The following is a 17,543-nucleotide window of genomic DNA, read 5'->3' as shown; positions in this document are numbered from 1 at the left end:
TGAGAAGTGATAGGGGAAGGGGATGGCACCGTGGAGAAGGAAGAGTTGGGAGCTGGAGGAAAGGAGACAGAGGAATAGGGAAAGAGAGAGTGGATGGGATAGGGCCTAATGAAAACTGGAGAAGTTGATGTTAATGCCATCTGATTGCAGGGCTCAACCACAAAACATTGGTTACCCTTTACTTCCTATAGATGCTGCCTGACTTGCTCAGTTTCTCTCGTACTTTTGTGTATTGCATTACAATCACAGCATCTGCAGCCTTTCCTATTTAACTCCCACTTATTGGATGTTGTTTTCCCTAATTTGTCTATCCCTGTCAGGGTGTCTCCAATCTTCCCTCATCAACATGTGTCCCCAATCTACCCCCATCAATGTGTGTCCCCAATTTATCCCCATCAATGTGTGTCCCCAATCTACCCCCACCAATGTGTCCCCAATTTATCCCCATCAATGTGCGTCCCCAATCTACCCCCATCAATTGTGTACCCTATCTACCCCATCAATGTGTCCCCAATCTACCCCATCATTGTGCATCCCCAATCTACCCCATCAATGTGTGTCCCCAATCTACCCCCGTCAACATGTGTCCCTAATCTACCACCATCAACGTGTCCCAAATCTACCCCATCAACGTGTATCCCCTTTCTACCCCATCAACGTGTGTCCCTAATCTACCACCATCAATGTGTCCCCAATCCAATCCCATCAACGTGTGTCCCTAATCTACCCCATTAACATGTCTCCAATGTAACCCATTAATGTATCTCCAATCTACCCCATCAACATGTGTCCTCTTTCTACCCCATCAACGTGTGTCCCTAATCTACCGCCATCAATGTGTCCCCAATCTACCCCATTAATGTCTCCAATCTACCCCATTAATGTCTCCAATATACCCCATCAACATGTGTCCTCTTTCTACCCCATCAACGTGTGTCCCCAATTTACCGCCATCAATGTGTCCCCAATCCAATCCCATCAACATGTGTCCCCAATCTACCCCATTAATGTCTCCAATCTACCCCCATCAATGTGTCCTTAATCTACCTTCATCAATATTCAAGATTCGATTTATTGTCATTGTAATAAAACAGTGTCATATTACATAAAATTGCTTTTGCCTGTTGCCAGTCAGACAAAGAGAAGCAAAGGAGAGTTTCCCAGAGTCAGCAAGTGTCAGTAGATTCACCTTCAGCACTTGCTCAGCCTAGACACACACACACACACACACACACACACACACACACACACAGGCCTGAGTGATTCTGTTTCTCACCCTGTAGATGCTGCCTGACCTGTTTAATATTTCCTCCAAGTTTTTTAAATTTCAAATCCAAAGCGCCGTCAATTTTTCACACATAACTAACCCAGTGGTTTTCAACTTTTTTCTTTCCACTCACATACTACCTTAAATAATCCCTATACCTGCGATTACTAAGGGATTACTTAAAGCGGTATGTGAGTGGAGAGTAAAAAATTTGAAAACCACTTTTTTAATTGTACCTAATTGACTTATGATGTGCATGGTTTCATAACTCCAAAGGAAATGGGCCAATGACAATTTTTCTCAAGCAAAATATTTCAGTAACGATTCCCTTCCCACTCACATTCCACCTTAAGGAATCCCTTACTAATCACAGAGCACCGATGGCAGAGGGATTCCTTAAAGTGGTATGTGAGTGGAAAGAAAAAGTTTGAAAACTTCTGCCTTACGAGATATTAGTTTCTTTCCTGCTGTTAGCACAGTTTACATCCGGTACCGCACGATGGCAGTCTCTTCAATCTGAGGCGCCTGCAAGCTCACACCAAGACACAAGAGAAACTTGTCCGTGAACTACTCTTTGCAGACGATGCCGCTTTAGTTGTCCATTCAGAGCCAGCTCTTCAGCGCTTGACGTCCTGTTTTGCGGAAACTGCCAAAATTTTTGGCCTGGAAGTCAGCCTGAAGAAAACGGAGGTCCTCCATCAGCCAGCTCCCCACCATGACTACCAGCCCCCCCACATCTCCATCGGGCACACAAAACTCAAAACGGTCAACCAGTTTACCTATCTCGGCTGTACCATTTCATCAGATGCAAGGATCGACAACGAGATAGACAACAGACTCGCCAAGGCAAATAGTGCCTTTGGAAGACTACACAAGAGTCTGGAAAAACAACCAACTGAAAAACCTCACAAAGATAAGCGTATACAGAGCCGTTGTCATACCCACACTCCTGTTCGGCTCCGAATCATGGGTCCTCTACTGGCATCACCTACGGCTCCTAGAACACTTCCACCAGCATTGTCTCCGCTCCATCCTCAACATTCATTGGAGCGACTTCATCCCTAACATCGAAGTACTCGAGATGGCAGAGGCCGACAGCATCGAGTCCACGCTGCTGAAGATCCAGCTGCGCTGGGTGGGTCACGTCTCCAGAATGGAGGACCATCGCCTTCCCAAGATCGTGTTATATGGCGAGCTCTCCACTGGCCACCATGACAGAGGTGCACCAAAGAAGAGGTACAAGGACTGCCTAAAGAAATCTCTTGGTGTCTGCCACATTGACCACCGCCAGTGGGCTGATATCGCCTCAAACCGTGCATCTTGGCGCCTCACAGTTCGGCAGGCAGCAACCTCCTTTGAAGAAGACCGCAGAGCTCACCTCACTGACAAAAGACAAAGGAGGAAAAACCCAACACCCAACCCCAACCAACCAATTTTCCCCTGCAACCGCTGCAACCGTGTCTGCCTGTCCCACATCGGACTTGTCAGCCACAATCGAGCCTGCAGCTGACGTGGACATTTACCCCCTCCATAAATCTTCATCCGCGAAGCCAAGCCAAAGAAAGAAAATGACCACTCATTGGTAAATGATCATGTCTGTGCACCATTTCAACTGTACTTTTCTCAAAACCCTGTTCATTGTCTCTGTAACGCTATACCCTGCAGTCCGACTTCCTGAACTTTTGTTTTATTATTGTAGTCAAGTATCCGTTGACTTGCCTGGATAGCAGGGCAACACAAAGGGTTTCACTGTATCTCCATATACGTGACAACAAACAATTCAATTCCTTCTGCTTATTCCTTGGAGAAGAGCTCAGGCCCGGAATATTGGCACAATATCTTTGTCTCCTAATGACCCTGAAAGACTGGCTGAGTTCCTCCACCATTTCCGTGTGTTTTTAATTCAAAACCAAGACCCATCAGGTCCGCATGGAGACCGAATTCTCTCCAGCAGCATGAACTGAGTTGAGCTTTTAACCACCTCATTTTGTAAAGGTTGTTGTGATTCACAAATTTCACACATTTCCTGAAATTTCTGTATTCACACTCTACCTTAAACTTATGATCACACTGTCAACAATACTGCATATGATGGAAATTATATTTACTTAACAACCACACTGATCCCAGTGATGTAAGGGGGTCATATGTTATTACAAATGATCTTGCAAGTATCTTGTAACAATTCATAAACAGAAAACAATTTCTATTCAATCACATGGATGCTGGTCGTCTGAATAATGTTGCACTCTGTCGTCCTGATCCTGCTGAGCTGTGAGTTGGAGCAACATTCTGAACAATCTTCACTTTGCTGATTAAAAATCCGACCCAGACTTCGAAATTACTCTCTCAGCTGTGTGTCTGCTATTCCAAATCATCAGGCAGCCCGGCCTCTCAAAGACAGAAGCACGGAATATGATCTTGAAAAGTATTCCAGTCACAAAGTTCGGATATTACAATCTACGAGCAATTTTGCAAACAGAACAATGATCAGCATTGGTCACTGCTTGATACTCTGTGCCCACAGTGGGATGGCACAGGATATAACAACTGGCTCCTGGTCCTTGTGTTCAATGATACTGAGACTGGAGGATGGCATCACCCTGGTACCAGTCACTGTATTTGCGAGCTGTCAGACAGAGTGGAATCCATCACCCTGGTACCAGTCACTGTATTTGCGAGCTGTCAGACAGAGTGGAATCCATCACCCTGGTACCAGTCACTGTATTTGCGAGCTGTCAGACAGAGTGGAATCCATCACCCTGGTACCAGTCACTGTACTTGCGAGCTATCAGACAGAGTGGAATCCATCACCCTGGAACCAGTCACTGTACGAGCAGATTACAATGAAGAAAAGAAATTTTGCTTCCTGAACACTTTGGGTGTATTTTATGGATTTTTTGGCTGCTGATCACAAAAATCACCTTAAAATATTCCTATCACTTTCCTTTTTTTTAAGATATCACCTATTTTGTGATTTCCTGTCATATTTTAAGTCTACTCGTACATTGTCCACAAGGCCAGCTGTTTTGGTCAGTCCAAGCAAGCCTGGGCCTGCACTCAGTGCAGGTGCGAAGCAGATGTTGTCTTAGGTCTGGGCGTGCTTCATCAGGACAGGTGTAGTTAGGCTATAAAAGCAGCTCACATATACAGATGCTGTGCATTACATTGACATAGATTGAAAGCTTATTGATGTACATGTTTTTCAGGCAATAGCCTTGTGAGTGTACTTAACAGTAGCATTTATTGTCTTCAGGAAGATTCATTGCAGCTGAAATGTCTCGTCAATGCCGCAACATTTGTGGCAGGTGTATAGTTAATGCTAAATTCAATAACAGTTAATTTTCTGCTTCTTCAACTTCCTATGTGGTACAGCAAATCTGAAATTACCTTTGTGTTCAGCTTGAGGTTGTCTATCCTTCTTTTCTGGAAGCAAACCTTTTGAAGAAAATTGCTGTCCAGTGATAAAACGACGTGTAGTTGATTTGAGGAGACTGAGGGACAGTGTGAAGTTGATCACCCTGGTACCAGTCACTGTATGAACAGACTGAGGGACAGTGTGTAGTTGATCACCCTGGTAGCAGTCAATGTATGAGCAGACTGAGGGACAGTGTGCAGTTGATCACCCTGGTACCAGTCACTGTATGAGCAGACTGAGGGACAGTGTGTAGTTGATCACCCTGGTACCAGTCACTGTATGAGCAGACTGAGGGACAGTGTGTAGTTGATCACCCTGGTACCAGTCACTGTATGAGCAGACTGAGGGACAATGTGGAATCAATTCCTTGGTTTTAGTCACTGTATGAGCAGACTCAGGAAAGTTTAATAATGACCACACCTCCTTCTGACCAGGTAGTATAATGACCACCCTGTAAGTTGATATAGGAAAGTTAACAGTACTGCAGTGACTGTGTCACTCCTACAGCAGTCCAAAATCTGATGGTATTTACCAGGTGCAATCATCTTTATTTTTAGAATCTTTTAAACTTGATAAACAACAGGCTCAGATGTCAAAGATGGCAGTGGTAATTAACCACTTTAAAATAGTCTTCATTAATTATTTTCTGGCATTGAACAAAATTATGCTCATCAAAGGACTTGTATAAACCACCTCAAGGTTTTAATACAGAAGGCGGCAAATTGCAAGTCACTAAGTTGAACATTGTGTCCAATGTAAACTTTCTATTTTTTCCTGTGGTTTAAAATAGGTGCCACTGAGATATTGCTTTGGAACATGACCAGTGGGTATCTCACAAAGCCGTCTCACCAAGTCCGCTCACTCAACTGCCTGTGCATTGCATGGCAGCACCTTGCTGGTGGATCTGCTGAAGGATGAGGAGGTGGTCCACAAAGCCAGAGAGGCGGGGAGTGAAGATGGAGAAGCAGGAAGGTGTGAGAAAGAGCCAGGAGCTGAAGTCTCCCACTGAGAGGATATCCATGGAACTTCTCGGCCACAGGATTGACAGGTAAGGTGCAGGTTGGAGCAACTGGGTGAGGCAGATGCAGTGAGGGTCCTGTGGTCAATAGCCCACTTTTTGTATTTTTTCCAGAACCTTGTGAATCCACCAGTAGGTACAATTTACACTAGATTAAAAGAAACAGGCTGGGTCAGAGGCAACGGCTTGTACAATTTTTAAAGAAATCAGGATGAACAGGCACTTCGTGTTAAGTAACGTACAAATTGTTTATTTGTAGTAGATACTCCCAGAATTAGGAGAGGAGCACAATCTAACACACAAGAATATTAGAAGCAAACTACACCCTCACTATGCCAGGAATCAACCTCGCTGACCTTAACAAGACATTTCTTTCTTGGGTAGGGAGCTAAAAACGTGGTCAATATCCCAGATGTCATCATATACAGATATTTATGATTGTATTTAATCATCTCCACTCTCAAATCCTCTTGCAGTAAAAGTCCAACACCCATTTTGCCTTAAATTCAAATTCTTTAAGAGCTTCCTGTATCTCTGATGGTTTGTTCCCCGTTGATGTCCCTGCCTCCAGTACAGGTGACTACTCATAGGGTTCTAGTGAGATGGAGCCCACTGACCATGTCAACATTCAATTCTAACCCATTTATGCTAATCCTACATTAATCCGGTTTTTAAAAAAATTTCCCCACAATTTCCCCTCTGATTCTACTGCACACTGCACAATTTACGTGCTCAATTAATCTTCCAACCTGCAGGTTTTTGGGATGTGGGAGGACACCAGAGCACCTGGAGAAACCCCACATGTTCACAGGGAGAACATGCAAACTCCACACAGACAGTGCTTGAAATCAGGATCGAATTTGGGTCTTTGGTGCTGAGAGAGGGGATTGTACCAGATGTCACGGTACTTCCCTATGTTACCAGTTGCACCTACAACAGGCAGATTTGCAAGGATAGAATCAGAAGGTATCACCGTCAGGTTGGTCCTTTCACCAATCGTCTAAATGACAATTGCCACAGTCAGTGTCAGACAATACTCCTCAGCCCTCGTTATGGTTCACCCACTCAGAGCTCACAGCACTTCCATTGGCATTCCCACTGAAATCTATTTAGTGATTGAATTTAGATCCAGTTGCTCCCACATTTCAACGCTACCTAACACTCATTTACTGCCTGTTTACACCTGAGCCTCCTGAAAATTCCACAACCTGATGGCTTTGTATTTCATCAGATGCAAGGATCGACAATGAGATAGACAACAGACTCGCCAAGGCAAATAGCGCCTTTGGAAGACTACACAAGAGTCTGGAAAAACAACCAACTGAAAAACCTCACAAAGATAAGCGTATACAGAGCCGTTGTCATACCCACACTCCTGTTCGGCTCCGAATCATGGGTCCTCTACCGGCACCACCTACGGCTCCTAGAACGCTTCCACCAGCGTTGTCTCCGCTCCATCCTCAACATCCATTGGAGCGCTCACACCCCTAACGTCGAGGTACTCGAGATGGCAGAGGTCGACAGCATCGAGTCCACGCTGCTGAAGATCCAGCTGCGCTGGATGGGTCACGTCTCCAGAATGGAGGACCATCGCCTTCCCAAGATCGTATTATATGGCGAGTTCTCCACTGGCCACCGTGACAGAGGTGCACCAAAGAAAAGGTACAAGGACTGCCTAAAGAAATCTCTTGGTGCCTGCCACATTGACCACCGCCAGTGGGCTGATAACGCCTCAAACCGTGCATCTTGGCGCCTCACAGTTTGGCGGGCAGCAGCCTCCTTTGAAGAAGACCGCAGAGCCCACCTCACTGACAAAAGGCAAAGGAGGAAAAACCCAACACCCAACCCCAACCAACCAATTTTCCCTTGCAACCGCTGCAATTGTGTCTGCCTGTCCCGCATCGGACTGGTCAGCCACAAACGAGCCTGCAGCTGACGTGGACTTTTTACCCCCTCCATAAATCTTCGTCCGCGAAGCGAAGCCAAAGACATAGGTCGCCACAGCATCATGGGCTGAAGGGCTTGTACCGTGCTGTAATGTTCTATATGGATAGCAACTGGAAGGATTATTGCCTCTCAATCTATCAATATCGCACTCTCTTTTTCTGTTACCCCACTTCGAAGCAGACTGATGTCAGTTTCTCTCACTCTCTTTTCCTCCCTCTTATTTGCTCTATTTTCCTTCTCTGTCTCATTCTCACCATCTTTCCTTCATTCCATCTGAGACCTGATGGGATGCAACTAGCTCGATCAGCATGGTAAAGGGTTGGATCTATTGGGATACTTTTGGGTGAGATGGCTAGAGTAATCAATTGAATTTACAAGGTTGCTTTCCAATAAATGAGGTGTATCAGTGTACTGATCATGTAAATGAGCTGGAGTACAGAGAAGATGGTGCACACATTCTCCCTCAGTCTTTTGGGTTTATGCATTGCTTTCTGTTTCTGAAATTCTGTTCTATTGAAGTCAATGGAGCCAATGTTTAGAAACAGGAGTGCAACAGAATGCAACCTGGAGCCACCATGTTTAGCACATGCCACCATCTAGCCTTGAGGTCATAATTCATCTGTGGCAGCTGGCAAATTAGATATCTATTGCTCGGCAAAGGTACGACTGTAAGATTGTTGTAAAAACCCATCTGATTCAGAGTCATGGAGTTATACAACATGGAAACTGGTCGCTCAGCCCAACTTATCCATGCAACCAAGTTATCTACCTGAACTAGTACCTTTTGCCTGTGTTTGGCTACCATCCCTCTAACTCCTTTCGACCATGTGCCTGTTGAAATGCCTTTTAAATGTTTCATGTGTCGAAGTCTATCACTTCCTCTGGCAGCTCATTCCACTTCTACCATCTTCTGTGATGCCTCTCAGATCTATCTTAAATCTTTGCCCTCTTGTCTTGAAACTATGGTTTGAGACGCTCCAATTCTTGGAAAAAGACTTATGGCTAATCTGTGCCCATCATGATTTTATAACCACTATTAAGTCACCTTCTTCCTCTTATGGTTTAGGGAGAATAGTTCCAGTCTAACCAGTCTCGCTGCAGTCTAGCCAACATCTCCTCATCTACTCAAGCCCTCTAATCCAAATAAAATCTGTTTGAACCTTTCCCTGCTGATTAACTGATGGCCTTTAGGAAGGAAAGCCTGCTGCCCTTATTTGTTATGGCTGATATGAGTTGTTTCCACCCATGTGATTTATCATTACCTGCTCTTTACCACCTGAGTAAGCCAGGTTTTTCCCAACAATCCACTACTCATAGCTCAAGAAATAAAAGCAACACACCCAAGAGAACAGAAAAAGAATAGGGCTTTATCAAAGTATTTTATAAAGGCCTTGTCTCATGCTGGAATTCAGTCATGTTGAGTTATTTAGTTAGATTACTGCATTAATAAGGCAAATGGCTGGGAATGTATCACTGGGAATGTGTCATTGAAACTCTGGAAAACAAGTTATGCAACTCTAATAGTTGTCTGGGATTGCAAGGCAGCAATGGCCTCGACCAGTGGTTCTCAACCTTTCTTTCACTCGCAACCCACAGAAGTATTCCTTTTGAGACATACAGCATGGTCACAGGCCATTTCGGCCCATGTGACCGTACCACCCAATTTACACTTAATCAACCTATACCACGGTACGCTTTGAATGGTGGGAGGAGACCAGAGCCCCTGGGGAAAACCCACATCAACATGGGGTGAATATCCAAACTCCTTACAGACAGTGTGGAATTCGAACCCTAGCCCCAATCGCTGGTTCTTTAAAAGCATTGCACTAACTGCTGTGCCAACTGCGCTGACCATCTAGAACAAGCCCACAGTCCACCAGTGGGGGAATATGCGGTGGGGTAACTGGTGAGCTCAAGTGAGAGAACATGTTCAATGAGTCTTATAGAACACTACAGCACAGAAACCGGTCCCTTTGGCCCTTCTAGTCTGTGCCAAACCATTTTTTTACCTACTCCCACTAACCTTCACTCAGTCCATGACCCTCCATACCTCTCCCATTCACGCACCTGTCCAAATTCCTCTTAAATGTAAAATTGAACCTGCATTCACCATTTCAACTGGCAGCTTGTTCCACATTCCCAGCACTTTCTGTGTGAAGTTCCCCCTTGTGTTCCCCCAAACTTTTCCCCTTTCACCTTTAAACCATGTCCTCTGGTTTGTATCTCACCTACCCTAAGTGGAAAAAGCCTATCTACACTTCCTCTGTCTATTCTTCTCATAATTTTAAATACCTCCATCAAACCTCCTCTCATTCTTCTACACTCCAGGGAATAAAGTCCTAACCTGTTTAACCTTTCCCTGTAACTCAGTCCCTGAAGTCCGGGCAACATCATAGTAAATCTTCCCTGCACTCTTTCTATCTTACCTGTAGTTAGGTGACCAAAACTGCACACAATATTCAAAATTTGGCCTCACCAATGTCTTGTACAACTTTACCATAACATCCCAACTCCTATACTCAATGCTTTGATTTATGAAGGCCAATATACCAAAAACTCTCTTTACAACCTTATCTACCTGTCATGCCACTTTCAGGGAATTATGTATCTGTATTCCCAGATCTCTGTTCTACTGCACTCCTCAGTGCCCGATCATTTACCGTGTATTTCCTTTCTTGGTTTGTCAATTTCTTGTTCTACTTACTTGATTCATCTACTGCCCCTTACATTCTCATATGTACCGATCAACTGGCATGTTGCTCTGCTCCCATCCTTGATAAACCTGTAGACTCAGATTTGTAAACAGAGGAGAACTCTTCTTCTTTTTATATGTGCCCACAATGAGGAATTTCAATGGTGCATCTAAGAGAAAAGGTATGTGTGAGGCATTGACCAACTGTTTTGCTGGGTAGTCTTGGATGTACAGTACATCATATGAAGTTCAAGTTTATTATGACTGCACGTATACAACCCGATAAAACAGCATTTCTCTGGACCACAGTACACACACACACACACACACACACACACACACAATAATCACATATATAGAGAGAGAAATATTTTGGGATGATTTACTCAGTTACAGGATGCTGTTCATCAATCTCCCAGCCTGTGGGAAGAAAATATTTCCCAGTCCTGATTTTTATGCTCCCGTACTTTGTTCTTGATGGCCATTTTGATAATCCTCGATGGATGCTCGCGATGATGATCCACTAAACGTTGGGGGGTCTAACTCAAGCTTCTTAAGAAGTGTCAACCCTTGTATGTAAGAAAGTATAATACCATCAACTCGAAAGTGAACAGCCAAACCAACAAAAATACAAAGCTATTGATTCTGAAATTTTGTGGAGAACTTTCTTCAATGATTAGAATATTACTTTTTGGGCCTGCAGAGGATGAGGATTCACTATTTTCCAATAACTATCAGGCTGGAACTTCCCCTTATCACCTGAACATTCCCTTCTCCAGACCACCAAAAGGTCTGCAGCACGATTAGAATATTACTTTTTTTTGCATGAACTGCAACTGTGAATATTTATTTTCCTATCCTTTTGCATTTATTTTATTTGTTTCATGACACATTTATACTATTGTAATTGGTGCATCTTAATTACCTGTGTGGCTGCAGCAAGTGAAAATTTCAATATATCTGTAGAACCATAGAGCATTACAGCACAGAAAACAGGCCTTTTGGCCCTTCTAGTCTGTGCTGAACTAATGTTCTGCCTCGTCCCACTGACCTGCACCAGTACATATCCCTCCATACCCCTCACTTCTAAGTATCTGTCCAAATTTTTCTTTTCTTTTTATATTTTTATTGATTTTTAAATACGAAAACATGTATATATAAAACATTTATGAACTACACAATAAAAAGTGCAAGTTACATAGCTCAACAAATTATAAAGGCATATAAAGTGCATCCATAATATATAAAACATAGACACAGCTAATAATTTTAACACGGATCTTTGTGCCTCTAAACCCCAACCCCTTACCATCGTTGCCTGGCTAGAGAAAGAAAAAAAAGAGAAATATAATTAATTCCTGGAGTAAAATAACAAAGTACTAAAGTTTAGGATTTCTATTATGTCTAAAGGTTGTGGAAAAGATTCAAGAATGGTTCTCCCAACATTTGAAACTTTATATTTGAGTAACTAATTGAATAACAAATCTTTTCTAGGTTTAAACAGAACATAATGTCCCTTATTGACTGAGCATGGGTAGGTGGGGCAGCATCATTCCAACTAAACAATATTGCATGCCTGGCTGAGAGAGAGGCAAAAGACAGAACTCGACATTTGATTGGAGTTAAAAGAACCTCATCCTCTCCTTTTGTACTGAAAAGAGAAACCAAAGGATTAAAGATAAAGTTTGAAACACATCTCTCCAATATCCTTCAAACTAGGGCACGTCCAAAACATATGGATTAGGGAAGCCTCTCCCCTCTTACATTTATCACAGCAAGGGTCTGCATCTGAATAAATACGAGATAATTTAACTTTAGACATATGTAAAACTTTAAATTTTAACAAACAATGACGTGCACATAAAGATGTGGTTTTAACCAACTTAAAAATTGAATCCCAAACATCGTCTGATATTGAAAAGTTTAAATTCTTTTCCCATTTTAACTAAGGGAGAATGTGTTAAACCTACCAATTTATCATAAATAATGAATATTAGACCTTTACGAGAAAGTTGTAAACTAAAAAAACATATCAATAACATTCGCATCAGGTGTCCTAGGAAAATTAGGTATCTGAGATTGAAGAAAATGTCTGATTTGCAAATATCTGAAAAAAATGAGTATTTGGTCAGTTGAACTTTTCAGAAAAATGTTCAAATTATGCAAAGCTGTTCTCAATAAAAAGGTCCTTGAAACATTCAATCCCCAATCTGTACCAATCATGAAAAGCAAAATCGTGAAATAAAGGTTGAAAAAGATGATTGGACTCTCAGAGTCTGTCTGACAACTGGATTGTCAATTGCTTTATTTAAAGAAAAAAGAAGTGAGGATCTGAGAAGTGCTGAGATGGAAAAGTTTTTAACTGAATTCAGGTCCATTGCTACCAAAACTGGACAGTCCACTTGATTATGAAAATGTAACCAAAATATAAGGCTACGTATATTGACCACCCCAATAATAAAATCTGAAATTAGGTCACCTCTGTTCCTTATAGATTTTTGAAGATGAACTTTGTTTAGATGAGGGTGCTTACCCTTCCATATATAAGATGATATAATCGTATCGTGAATCAAAACATGATTTGAGAATGAAAATTGGTATAGACTGAAAAAGATGTAAAAATTTTGGCAAAATATTCATTTTAGTAGAATTAATACAACCAGCCAGAGATATAGGCAGGGATGACCATTGCATTAGAGGCTGTTTCACATGTTTTCATAACGTAAGGATATTTTCTTTAAAAAGATACTTATGATTCTTTGTAACTGTAAATCCAAGATAGGTAAATTGATTTCTCACAACCTTAAAAGGGAGACTAATTTATATTGAGGCGGAAACATTCAAAGGGAAAAGTTCACTTTTATGCAAATTTAATCTATATCCTGAAAACTGACTAAATTTAGAAAGTAATGAATGCATGGAAGGTCAGGAAGTGTCAGGACTACATATAAAAAGCAAAAGATCATCCGCATAGAGGAGAACATTATGTTTAATTTCCTTCTTACAAATCCCTGAAATATCCTCACATGCTCAAGATGCAAACACTAATGGCTCTGTGGCCAAATCAAAAAGTAATAGACTTAAAGTACACCCTTGATGGGTTCCCTGTTGGAGATCAAAAGGCTGTGACGGTTAAAAATTACTAAGAATTGAAGCTGTAGGGCATGAATAGAGTAGTTTAATCCACGCAATAAAACATGGGTCAAAATTGAATTTTCTAAAATTACAAATAAATATCTCCATTCCACCTATTCAAACACTTTCTCTGCATCTAAAGATATAAACATATTCAGGAACCACACTGGGAGGAGAATACAAAATATCCAAATAAGTGATGTATATTAAAATAAGAGTAACAGTTTTTAATAAAACCTATCTGATCTTCAGAAATGATTGATGGTAGAATATTCTCAAACCTATGGGCCAATACTTTTGCCAAGATTTTAACATCAACATTTAATAAAGAAATTGGCCTGTATAAGGAGCACTCAGCTGGATCTTTATCTTTCTTTACTATGAGAGATATACATGCTTCATTAAAAGATGGTGGAAGATGATCTTGCTTAAATGAATCAGCTATCACAGAACTTAAGTGCAGTGAAAGCAGTTGAGAAAATAATTTTTAAAAAACTCCACAGGAAATCCATCATGTCCTGGAGATTTTCCAGATTGCATTAAAAAAAAATAGCAGTAGCTATTTCCTCTTGTGATAATAGGCTCATCTAATCTCACTTGGTTAATCAAAGAAAGTGAAGGAATATTTAATCGATCCAAAAAACTGTTCATCAAACTGCTATCATCTGGAAATTCAGAAGTTGGGAATAAAATTTCCTGAATGTATCATTTATCTCAGAGTGATCTGTAGAGATGTTACTATTATCTGTTTGAAACTTTGTAATTTGCTGCTTGGCCTCAAAACCCCTCAACTGATTAGCTAAAAGCTTACCAGATTTGTCACCATGAATATATAACACTGACTCTTACTTTTCACAAGTTGGCATTCAATAGGAATCGTTGAAAGATCAAATTTTGTTCGAAGTTCCACTTGTTTTTTTATATAAATCAGGATTTTTAACTTGAGCATGTTGCTGATTTGTTTGTTTATATTGATTAATTAATTGTAATCTCTCTTTCATGGTATAGGAAATAATCTCTCCCCTGAGATAAGTTTTCATAGCACCCCAAACAATCAAACTGGAAGTTTCTAATGAAATGTTAGTATTAAATAAAAAAGTTATCTGCTCTTCCATAAATTTCATGAAGTCATTATCTGATAGTAAAGTTGAATTGAAACGCCAATGTCTTTTTATTTGAGGGAGGCCAGGAAGGGTCATGCATAATACCACAGCAGTATGATCTGTGATATTACTATGCTCTGATAATTACAAAATAAGTAAGTAGGATCAATTGATTATCAATAAGAAAATAATCAATTCAAGAAAAAGTATGATGAACAAGTGAAAAGAAAGAATACTCTCTTTTATTTGGATGAACAAAAGCCAAACATCAGAGTTAACATAATATGATAAGAAGGAGTGAATTAATGAGTCAGATTTGCTTATTTTAAGAGGGTTCGGAGATGAATGATCTAAAGCAGGATCTAACCAACAATTACAATCCTCACCCAGTATCAGAGAGTATAAGCTCAAATCTGGTAGAGAAGAAAAAAGAGTTGTGGTCACTTTCTCCAAAATCTTCGCCCACTGAGAGATCTGACACCTGACCTGGTTCATTTCTCAATACCAGTATAATTACTGTATGTGGCCTCTACACCCCTGAGCCAGCTTGGGCATTAGTGAGCAATGTGCCCTATCAATCTCTGGCATAGATGGGTGCAACTCCTTCCCAAAAACCATACAGAGAAACTCTGAAAAGAATTCTGCAAGTTTTCCACTTTCAGTAGTTTCAGCCAAGCCCAAACCACATATATTCTATCTTCTGCTCTTGGCTTCCAGGTCAATGATTCTCACTGTTAACTTTGAATTACTGTCACTTAGTTTGGAGCATGTTTCTTCTAATCCATCTATACGCTTGGTCAAATTGTTCAGAATAAGCTCAAAAGATGATAAACATTCACTGTGTTCCTGGGTTAAACACCGAACTTCTTTAGGTTTAGCACTAAACTGATTTAAAATAGATTTAAACTCATCAGATAATGACTGTCTGTGCTGTTCCAGTTCAGAAATAGCCTCCGTGTTTGGATTAGCTGACACTTCTTTCTTCCCAGATTTACCTCTTCTTGTGGCCATTCTAAAGTAAGTGTGAATAAAGGAGAAAAGCATCAAAGATGAAGCACTTTGGATGTAAATTAGGTGGAAAAAAATAAAAGTAGGAGCAGGTGCCATTACTCCATGCTGCAGCCAACTGGAAGCCCAAATTTTTCTTAAATGTTAATATTCACCACTTGAGATGCCAGCTGGTTACACATTCCTATCACTCTCTCTGTGAAGGAATTCCCCCCTAATGTCTCCCCTAAACTTCTCCCCTTTCACCCTTAACCCATATCCTCAGATTTGTCCCTCACCTAATCTCAGTGGAATAAAAGCCAACTTGTATTTTCTTTTCTTTGGCTTGGCTTCGCGGACGAAGATTTATGGAGGGGGTAAAAGTCCACGTCAGCTGCAGGCTCGTTTGTGGCTGACAAGTCCAATGCGGGACAGGCAGACACGGTTGCAGCGGCTGCAGGGGAAAATTGGTTGGTTGGGGTTGGGTGTTGGGTTTTTCCTCCTTTGCCTTTTGTCAGTGAGGTGGGCTCTGCGGTCTTCTTCAAAGGAGGTTGCTGCCCGCCAAACTGTGAGGCGCCAAGATGCACGGTTTGAGGCGTTATCAGCCCACTGGCGGTGGTCAATGTGGCAGGCACCAAGAGATTTTTTTAGGCAGTCCTTGTACCTTTTCTTTGGTGCACCTCTGTCACGGTGGCCAGTGGAGAGCTCGTTATATAACACGATCTTTACTTTATCAATAACCATCATAATTTTGTATGCCTCTATCAACTCTCCCCTCATTCCAAGGAATAAAATCCAAATGTTCTCAACCTTTCCCTGTAACTCACTTCCCCAAGTCCTGGCAACACTCTTTCAATTTTATTAATATCTTTGCTGTAGTTAGGTGACCAAAACTGCACACAATACTCCAAATATAGCCATACTAATTAATGTCTTAGACACCTTTACCATGACATTTCAATTCCCAAAATCAAAATTTTGATTTATGAAGGCAAAAAATTATTTTCACAACCTTATCTACCTGTGACACCACTTTTAGAGAATTTTGTATCTGTATTCCCAGATCCCTCTGTTCAACTGCACTCCTCATTGCCCTACTATATACCATTGTATGTCCTAATTTGTTTTGTTGTTCTAAAATACAACACCTCACACTTGTCTGCATTAAATTCCATCAGTCCATTTTTCCAGTTGGTCCAGATCTCTCTGCAAGCTTTGAAAACCTCCATCACTGTCCACAACGCCTCCAATCTTTGTGTCATCTTGAAACTTGCTGATCCAATTTACCACATTATCATCCAGATCATTGATATAGATGACAAACAACAATGATCCCAGCACTGATCAATGAGGCACACAACTCATCTCAGACCTCCAGTCAGAGAGGCAATCATCCACTACCATTCTCTGGCTTCTCCCATAAAGCCAATACTGAATCAAATTTGCAACCTCACCATGAATAGCAAGTGACTGAACCTTCCTGACTAACATCCCATGTGGGACTTTGTCAAAGACCATACTGAAGTCCATGTAAACAACATTCACAGCCTTTCCTTGGTCAACGTTCCTGGTAACCTCCATGAAAAACTCAAAATTTGTTAAATATGACCTACCATGCGCAAAGCCAATGTGGACTATCCCTAATCAATCCCGGACCATTCAAATACTTGTATATCCAAACTCTTTGAAGATCTTTCAATAACTTATCCACTTCAGATGTCAGGCCCTCCGTCCTATGATTTATTTCCTGGGTTTTTATAAAGCCTTTTTAAAATAATGGAACAATATGAGCTACCCTTCCATATTTTCACCTCACCTGTGGGTAAGGACATCTTAAATGTATCTGCCAGAGCCCCTGCAATGTCTGCACTAGCCTCCCCCAAGGTCCAAGGGATTAGCTTATCAGACCCTGGGGATTTATCCAACTTTAATCACTTTAAGACAGGAAGTCCTCCTCCTCTTTACTCTGTAAGGTT

General features: G+C 41.4%; 2 protein-coding genes across 2 annotated transcripts in view; both read left to right on the top strand.

The window, feature by feature from the left end:
* LOC138742251 (aquaporin-12-like) overlaps positions 1-5,607 on the top strand; it is a 16,469-nt gene extending 10,862 nt beyond the window's left edge. The window contains exon 3 of the mRNA XM_069896374.1: positions 5,476-5,607. Coding sequence (XP_069752475.1) covers positions 5,476-5,603 — 128 coding nt within the window. The 3' untranslated portion in view covers positions 5,604-5,607. The remainder of the gene's footprint in view (positions 1-5,475) is intronic.
* LOC138742252 (single-pass membrane and coiled-coil domain-containing protein 1-like) overlaps positions 5,607-17,543 on the top strand; it is a 26,456-nt gene continuing 14,519 nt past the window's right edge. The window contains exon 1 of the mRNA XM_069896375.1: positions 5,607-5,733. Coding sequence (XP_069752476.1) covers positions 5,642-5,733 — 92 coding nt within the window. The 5' untranslated portion in view covers positions 5,607-5,641. The remainder of the gene's footprint in view (positions 5,734-17,543) is intronic.

The sequence above is a fragment of the Narcine bancroftii genome, chromosome 9, assembly GCF_036971445.1.
Source record: "Narcine bancroftii isolate sNarBan1 chromosome 9, sNarBan1.hap1, whole genome shotgun sequence".
Taxonomy (NCBI): Eukaryota; Metazoa; Chordata; class Chondrichthyes; order Torpediniformes; family Narcinidae; genus Narcine; species Narcine bancroftii.
Note: the sequence above shows the minus strand (reverse complement) of the source record. Positions and strands in the feature narration are given on the sequence as shown.